The sequence below is a fragment of the Stenella coeruleoalba genome (assembly GCF_951394435.1).
Source record: "Stenella coeruleoalba genome assembly, chromosome: 3".
Classification (NCBI taxonomy): Eukaryota; Metazoa; Chordata; class Mammalia; order Artiodactyla; family Delphinidae; genus Stenella; species Stenella coeruleoalba.
In genome coordinates, this window is record NC_137148.1 from 165,468,298 (window position 1) to 165,477,012 (window position 8,715).

An 8,715-nucleotide genomic window follows, 5' to 3' on the forward strand; every position below is an offset into this window, starting at 1 on the left:
GTCCAGGAGCCCAGGTGGAGATGGACATGTGGACCAGCTGGCTCCCAGGTGCCATCACCAGTCCCGTGGTGCCCTGTCTGCGCCTGGGACCATCTGCTGATGCCAAGAGGCCGAGGTAGCTGTGAGAGGAGCTGGGAGTGGGGTAGAGGGCGTGGGCTCACATAACCGCACAACACTGGCACGTCTTCTGCTTAGGACCACTCGCCTCTTCGCCCTCGGGAGGGGCAGATGGCTCCGGCTGCTGGGCAGGCGCGTAGGTGGGCACCGCCTGGGCACTGGGGTTGGCCCTGGGCTCCTCCACCTGAAGCAGTGGCTGGCACTCAGCAGGCTGCTCCTGAGCTGGGGTCTCTGCCAGGAGGGGGGTGGCATCCCCAGAGGGGTCCTGGCCCTCATCAGAGGTTTGGGGCTTCACTGCTTCTGCTTCTGAGGAGCCTTCCTGCTTCTCCTGGGGCTGCTGTCCTTCTTCCTCCGGCCTTGGCTCCTCCTTGGCCCCCAGGGGAGCCACTTCCTCACTCACTTCCTCTGCCTGACACTCCTTTCCTCCTCCTGACTCTCTCTGCTCTTCCGGACTCAGATCTCCCTCGGCCCCTTGAGTCTTCTCTGTCTGCAATGGCTCTTCACCTGCCATTCTCTCTGCCTTCTGTGATTCCTCATCTCCTTTTGTCTCTGCCTCCGACGGCTGCTCACCGCCCGTTTTCTGTACCTTCAGTGGTTCCTCATCTCCTTTTGTCTCTGCCTCCGACGGCTGTTCACCGCCCGTTCTCTGTACCTTCAGTGGTTCCTCATCTCCTTTTGTCTCTGCCTCCGACGGCTGCTCACCGCCCGTTCTCTGTACCTTCAGTGATTCATCTCCTTTTTTCTCTGCCTCCGACAGCTGCTCACCGCCCGTTCTCTGTACCTTCAGTGACTCCTCGTCTCTTTTTTCCTTTCCCTCCAATGCTTCCTCACCTCCTATTCTCTCTCCCATCAGTGATTCCTCACCTTCTTTCCTTTCTGTCACCAATGGTTCTTCAATTGCCTCTAACTTTTCCTCACCTCCTTTCTGCTGTACTCCCAACGGCTCCTCCCCTCTTTCCCTCTCTACCCTCAGAGGCCCTTCAACTTCTTTTCTTTCTGCCGACAGTGGTTCGTCACCTCCTCCCATCTCTGTCTCCACCTTTTCCTCAACTCCTCTCCTCTCCGGCTCCAAGGATTTCTCACTTCCTTTCCTCTCCACTGCCAGTGACATCTCTGCTCCTTCTGGCTCTGCGCCTGTCATTCCCTCACTTCCTCTCTTCCCCGCTAATTCCTCTGCCCACCTCCTCTCCGCCTCCCACGTTTCCTCCCCGCCTCTGCCGCCTGCCCCCAGTGGACTCTCATCCTTTCCCTCCCTTCCCAGTGCCTTTGGCCCTTCCAAGCCCTCCAGCCCCAGCTCTTCCCACTGCTCATTGAGGGTCACTCTCTCCACCCAAATGAAGGACCCCTCCTCTCCTCCAAAGCCCCCCTGCCCATCACCATCAGCGCTGCCCCTGGGGGCACCTTCCCCTTCTCCAGAAGCTGCTCCCCCCGGTCCCTCCTGCAGCCTCAGTGAGCTGGTCTGTGCAGCCTCCAGGCCTCTGCCCGCCTCCCCCATGGCCTCTGAGTCGCTGCCCTCTGTGCCTCCCACCCCTTCCCAGACTACCTCCACGATATCCCTGTCCTCCCTGACCCATGAAGGGAGCTCTAGGCGTCCGGCTTCCTGTCTGTCCCCGATGGCCTCCATGACCATCTCCTCCACCTTAGCCTCCAGCTCTGGGCCTGTGGGCCCCGTGGTACAGTCCTCCGTGGCCCTCAGCCCCTCCCAGACCACCTTCACCGTGCCTTCCCCTTTGGCCTCATTCACTCCCCCGTCAGACGCCGCCACTCCCTGACTCGGCGCCTGCTCCGGAGGGGGGCTGGATCCAGGGCAGGGGCCATTGGCTTCTGAGGAGGCCACTGCTGCCCCAGGGATCCTCCTTGGGGCTGGCGGAACCCCGACAGACTCGTCTCTGGACTTAGAGGGGTCCACTGGTCCGGCTGGTATGGAGGCGCTCTTGTTTAGATCAGTCTGGTCTGGGGGCGTGAGGGGAGAAGGGGAAAGGAGAGATGGGGCAACAGAGTGAGATTCAGGTCCTTCCTCTTGTGACCCCCAGACCTCAATACACTCACCTGCAGGACCTGCCTCCACGGTGGGCTGGGATAGAGGACGGTGACCCTGCAGGGATGGAAGAAACAAGGTCAGGCCGGCCCATATCTCCACTTCCAGCCTCCTGCATGCCAGTACCCCCCCCCTGCTCAAACACCATCGATGGCTCCCCGTTACCTTCAGGACCAAACCCTCTGTTGTACCTCAGCCTTCCTGACCTGTCTCATCTCCCTCTGCTCCATTGCGTTGCACACAGTAGGTGCCCAATCAATACTGTGGCCGTGCAGCCAATCCCTCTGTATTGGGGACCTACTCTGCCAGCTACTGAGGTTACTTAAGGGACACTTAAGCCTTTTGCTATTGGAACTTACATTCCAGTGGGAGGAAGCAGGTAATAAACATAAAACAAATCTGTAATTCAGGGAGTGAGAAGGGCTATGATAGGAAAAAAAGAAAAGAAAAGCAGGATAAGGGGCTGGGGAATGCCTGGGAGGTGATGGGGTGCCTCCTTTAGGTATAAGATGCAGAAGGGCCTCTTGGAGGAGGTGACATTGAACAAAGGCCTGAAAGGTGAGAAGAGCCAGCCTTGAGTCAAAAGGTAGGAAAGGGCATTCCAGGCGGAGGGCACAGCAAATGCAAAGGCCCTGGGGCTACAGTGATTTAGGCAAGTTCAAGGAATAGAACAGAGGGTCAGGGTGGCTAGAGTGGAGTGAAGGAAGGGATCAAGGGAAAGATGAGCCCAAGGGAGGGGAGCTGAGGACACCCCTGCAGGCCACCTATGCCAAACCCCACAGATCTCCTATCCTACCCTCCTCTTTCCAGCCTCTAGGCCTTTGTCCAGGCTGTTTCCTCTGCCTGTATTCCTGATTCCCTTCCAGATTCAGCATAGATGTCACTGCCTGTCAGAAGCCGTCCCTGAGCCCCCAACCTCACTCAGGTACTTCTTATGAGCTTCCCCTATATCCTGGGCTCCCCCCTCACAGACTCTTTGCACCCCATCTCCTCATCTGGACCGTGAGCTCTCTTGGGCCAGGAATCATGCCTTGCGCATCTCTAGCAGGGAATTCCCGGCTTAGACTAAAAACCCAACAAGTGCTTCCTATCCCAATTAAAGGTCTCCTCTCCTCTTTCGTCCTGAAACAGGCACCTGGGAGCCAAGGTAAAGCATCAGGGAGAGGTGGGGACTGTGGAAAACCCACACATCACCGTGGCCAGGTGCAAATATTACTGGATCTTTGGACTTCAAGGAAAACACGGAGAGTCAGATTTTAATGTGAAGTTGTCTTGGTTTTCAAAAACCTGTATGTTGTATGGCCTGCGTTGTATCTTAATAGAGACATTACCAAAACAAACCCCAAAACTCCAAAAGCCACGTAGATGCCCCAAATCATGCGAGCATCTCACGATGACCCTTTCCCACCTTTGAGACTGAATTCCATGAACACTTCCCCACATTTGCTGACTGCTTTCCTCATTCAGGTCGTATTGGCAACCATATATCAAAACGGTCCCCTGTGCCCGTTCCGGGTACTAAGCTATGATCTCACCAACCCTCTCTCACACCTCTTCCAGGTGTGTGCTGTTGTTATGCTCATTTTAGAGCTGGGGAAACTGAGGCTTGGGCAAGGAAAGCAGAGGACCCAGAATCTATACTGTGCTTGGAGAGGTCCTGCTTTAGGTTCTGCTTGCCACACCCCCTCCTCCCACCGCCCGCTCCCCTAGCTCCTCACCTGTCGGCGCCAGGTGGGCTTGCCTGTGGGCTTGTGCTGGGCACCTGTGGATGCACTTTGTAACAGCTGCAGCTGGGACTGGAGCCTGGGGAAGAGAAGGGGCTGCTGGGAGCCTGGACCTCGGGCTTATGGACCAGCCCCACCCGAAGTGTCAGTTGGAGTGGGCTGAGGGGCCTGGCCTAGTCAGGCTGGGGCAAAGCTGTCAGGCAGGGGCCCTACTCACGTGAACAAGCTGCCTTCCAGGTTCCGGATGCGGGCCTGAGCCTGGTCCTCAGGTGACTGGGGGTCCTGTGAGGCGGGGTCCTGGGGCCGCTCCGGCTCTTCAGCTGCCCCGTCCATTAGCCAGCGTTCCCGGAGAGACTTCCTCTGGGCATGGGAAGGGGCACATGGACTACCCCATCTCATGTAGCGCCCCCCTCTGCATGTCCCACCCTGGGCAGATTTCTTATTGCCCTACGACCACCCAGATGGGACAGACATTTCTCCCTCAGGCTGGGATACGTGCCCCAACGATGCCAGGTGGGGCAGACACCCCGTTACCAACCCATAGCTTTCCCACGCTGGAAAAAAAACACCCATCGATCTCCCCAACCTTTCCAGAATGGGACAAACACCCCCAAAGGTGAACTCAATGTCCCTATGAGCCCCTCCCTACCCCAAAGAGGAACAAACACCTCCATTGTCCCCACACTCTTCCCAAAGGTGGAACAAATGTCCCCATCACAACCACCCACTCTCCCAAGCTGGGGAGGACGCCCACCCCCAAAGCTGGAACCAATGCCCCCCCATGTTTAGACAGAGCCGCCTTTGGTTCCCAGAACTGACTCTCACAGACACTCCCACTTCATTGCCCGGGCTAAGCAGGCGCCCCTGCCCGCCCCCAACCTTGAGCCGCTCCACACGGAGTTTCTCCTCCTCCAGCTCCCGGCGCGCGGCGCTGATCTCCTCCTGCAGCCGCCGCTTCTCCTGCGCACAGAGGACCAGGAGCTGCCCGCGGGCCGGGTGAGGCCGGGTGGGGCCGCCTTCCCCCCTTCCTCCCTCCCTCCTCCGCCGGGCTCCCGGGGCCTCCCGGGACTCCCGGGACTCCCGGGACTGCAAGCCGCGCCGTGGGCGGAACACAAGTCTGGGCCCCGGGCCGGGATGGGGGCTGCGGAGGCCCTGACTCAGCAGCGGGTGGGGGCGGGGCCGGCGGGGGCGGGGCCGGCCGCGCCCGGGATGCTGCAGAGGCCTCGCCCGCGCGGAACTGGGGTCTGTGGGTGGGAGGGCCTTGGAATGGGAATCCGGGGGTAGGGGGTGTCTGAGATATGGAGTTAAGAGGGACGGGATTCAGAGAGATGGGGGTCCAGATATGAAGATCAAAGGGAGGCGGCTAGTGAGATGGGGGGTCGGAAATGGAGGTGCAGTCATGGAGATCCAGCGAGATTAGGATGTAGAGAAGGGGTCCAGAGAAATGGGGGTTAGTGAGATGGGGGGTTCAGAGAGATGTGGTCCACAGAGATGGAGATTTAAACATGGGAGTTCTGAGAGATGAGGTTCAGATATGGGGGTCTGAGAGATGGGGTTCAGACATGGGGTATCTTGGAGACTGGGGTTCAAGAATGGAGCATCGGATGCCATAGATTTCAAGAGTGCGGAGTTCGCAGCTCTCCATTCTAGGGGTGTCAGTGATCAGAGGAACTGGGGAGCGGAGGGGCCTGAGGATTTAGGTGGGGCGCCCCGAGAAAGGCTGGAGCTGAGGGTGCTTCCCGCACCTTCAGAGCCCTAGGCCTGCTCCCTGTGATAGGAGGGAGGAGAGGAAAGGGCTTGGGGCAAGGCTAGGGTTGCCCAGGGCTCCAGGCTGACCGCACTGGTAGGGCTTCACTTACCGCGATGACCTCTAGCCGCTGCCGGTAGAGGGAGCTCTCTGCCATGGGCCTGCAGGGAGAGGGAGGCGGCTGCCAAAGGGGTCTCCCAGGGGCCCACACCTCAGCAGGCTCACCTCTCGAATACCCCTCTCTGAGCCAAGATCCCTGAGCTGCTTGGAAGCCAACCAAAACCCAGCACTTTCCTCTATTTTCCCTTTGCACCTGGGAGGGGTCGGGGCAGAGGGCAGGGGTTCTGTGAGGGAGAGAGAGCAGAGACCATGACAGACTGAGCTAAATCCCTTCCTAGGCTTGACAACACCTCTCTGAGCCTCAGTTTCCCCATCTGTAAAATGGACCAGGATAGCTTGACCTTCACCTTGCAGAGAGAGATGGACTTGCAAGGAAGTATCCATGCAGGAAAAAACTTAGGACATAGTGCTCCAAAAACAGTAGCATAGTTTATTATTAATAATAATTTTAGGGAATTCCCTGGCGGTCCGGTGGTTAGGATTCCGTGCTCTCACTGCCGAGGGCCCAGGTTCAATCCCTGGACGGGGAACTAAGATCCCACAAGCCGTGTAGCTCAGCCAAAAATAAAAAAATAAAAAAATTTAAATAATTCCCACGACTAATAATGTTTTTGATTAATTATAATAACCATTCCCAGGAACTCTCGAATCCCACCAAACCCGAACAAGGTCCTTTCTGGACCTTGGCTCCTACACAGCATCCCTTAAGTGCTGGGGGGTGAGGGAGTCTGAGGAGAAAAGGGTCCATCCCACCATGGACACATGCCATTGCCATGGTAACTCCGGAGTTGCCTCCTCCACCTGCAAGCCACCATCCCTGGGGGCAAGGGTCACCAGGTCACACTGCCTAGTGCCGGACTCTGAACTGGGAGGAGGGGGAGGGGGACTCGCCATTTAAGGTTTAACCTGAGATTACCCCCATTGTTGTCCTCCTCAGAGCACCCCAGGATCCCCAATTCCCAGCCTCCAGGGCCACCCCTAGTCCATTTGGGCTCCCCCTGGAAGCTGGAGGCTGACTGGTACTGCAGGGCACTTCAGGGACAGTCATCATTACATCAGCCGCTCATCAGAGACATGCATTGAGCACTGACTACGTGCAGGTGCTTCACAGGCCAATAACTAGAAGGATATATGTCTGCGTGTTGGCCCTGACGCTTAGCCCAGGGTGGGCACAGAGCAAGCCCTCCAACATTTATTAAGTTGAGCACTAACTAACCTCATTGCCCAAACTCTGGTGGGGCCTCCCAGATCTTCTCTGGCCTCACCATGAAGGTATAATAGTGAGTTCACACTTAGCACTTACTATCTATAGCACTCTAAGTGCTCTATGGGGCTTTCGCGAGGCTCCCACAGCCACCTCCCCCTCCCCCTCCCTGCCCTGATCTTGAGACACTGTAGTGAACTTTTTGCTGAGTTGACATTCCAACTGAGAAGAAAATCAGCCAACCATTAGCCAGTGCACACCAGGTGCCAGGCACTGTTAAATGCTTTACTCACAGTAACTTATTTAACCCTCTCTACCATCTTAGAAGGTAAGTATCAATAGTAGTACTGTCCCCATTTGACGGATGAGAATACTGAGGCCCCAAGAAGTGGCAAAAAGACTTGTCTAATGTCCCTGAGTCAGGATTGGAACTCAAGGCTCTCAGATCCCCAATACTGGGAACACTGTGGGGAAGAGGGAAGTCTAGGCATCCTCCTCTTGACGGCCAGGAGACAAGAGATCTGTCTGGGGTGTCCCCAATTCCAGTTGGGGCAGGATGCTGAAGTCATGCTTTCCAAGGTATCCCAAAGGAAGCTCAGACCCCCTGTTAATAAGTTTGCCCCTGGGGGGAAGGCTAAAGTCCCCCCTCTGCTCTCCCACCCCCAAGATGTAATCTCCCTGCCTCTTCCTTGCTGGGGGGAGGATCAGATTCCCATTGCTAGGCAACCAGGTTTGTAGTTGGTGAATAATGCAACGGGGAACCCAAAAGAGTGAAGAACCAAATTGGGGTCCCTGGGGGGAGCCCCTTTTCCAGAACTCTTTACAAACCTCTGGAGCCCCTCCACCCTCTTACTTTAAAAAGCCCTCACACCTCGAATATTAAAATAATCTGCACATTTCGTTAGATGTTGCTTATCTCTAACTCTGCAAGAAGAACATTCACGGTGGTGGCATTTTGCCCCACCAAGAACAGTCGGTGGTCATTTCATTAAGCAGGTGATCATTTCCATTTTCCCATTCTCTTTCCCAGTTTGGGAGCTGTTAACCTTTTCCTGTTGGATCTCAAGCATTTCCTCCCACCCTGGACACTGAGGGATGATTCTAGAGGCAAAACATAGGAGTCAGAGACCTTGACATTCCCTGCCCCTCACCCAAGTAATAGCCCCACCCCCCAGGCTGGACTTTGGGCTTGGGCCTGCCAGCGGAAAGTCCCCAAAAAAGAAGAGGGTGAGGGTTCACACCTCCCACCCGACTTTCTGGGGAGGGGGTGGCATTGAAGAGCCTGGGGGGCTGGCTGCCGGCCGCCCTTCACTCTCCCTGGCCCCCTTAGGAGAGGCTAGCTGGAGGTCTCACCTCCCCTGCTCCGTGGAAAGGCCAGTGTCTTCCATGAGCCCCTCCCAGGCCCTGCCCACTGGCCCCCCTGACCCCAGACACTTACATGGGTGTGGCCGGAGACCACACCTGGCTTTGCAGGGCCATCTCTGCCCAGAAGCCCACGTTCTGGTCCCTGAGTCCAGGACCCACCACCCGCTTGCCGAAAGGTGCCCTGGAGGCTGTGACTTGGCTGTCGGGAGTGGGGGGGGGCTGCAGGCGGGCACTGGGAGAGCTGGTCCAGCTGGTTTGGGCCAGGAGGCGGGAGACGCATGGGCCGGGGCGAGGGGGGCCGGGGGCTGGCGGGGCAGTTCTGGGGAGGTACTATCAGCTGTCCTGATCAATTATTTACCAGCCAGTGGCCTCGTTGCTGCACTCAGCTGCCTCCTGGCAA

At 57.2% G+C, this 8,715-nt stretch overlaps 1 protein-coding gene across 2 annotated transcripts; it reads right to left on the bottom strand.

The window, feature by feature from the left end:
* Positions 1-17: 17 nt before the first annotated feature.
* On the bottom strand, positions 18-8,429 carry PALM3 (paralemmin 3; the record flags this gene model as incomplete). Of its 2 annotated transcripts, XM_079917050.1 has the most annotated exons (8): positions 18-621; positions 754-2,070; positions 2,167-2,212; positions 3,874-3,958; positions 4,097-4,239; positions 4,759-4,839; positions 5,739-5,787; positions 8,389-8,429. In XM_079917050.1, 8 exons carry the CDS (start codon positions 8,427-8,429, stop codon positions 158-160), a joined length of 2,226 nt encoding a protein of 741 aa, XP_079773176.1. In that variant the 3' UTR covers positions 18-157. The 2 variants fall into 2 exon arrangements, with proteins under 2 accessions (XP_079773176.1, XP_079773175.1); XM_079917049.1 differs by having other exon boundaries at positions 18-2,070.
* Positions 8,430-8,715: the final 286 nt, after the last annotated feature.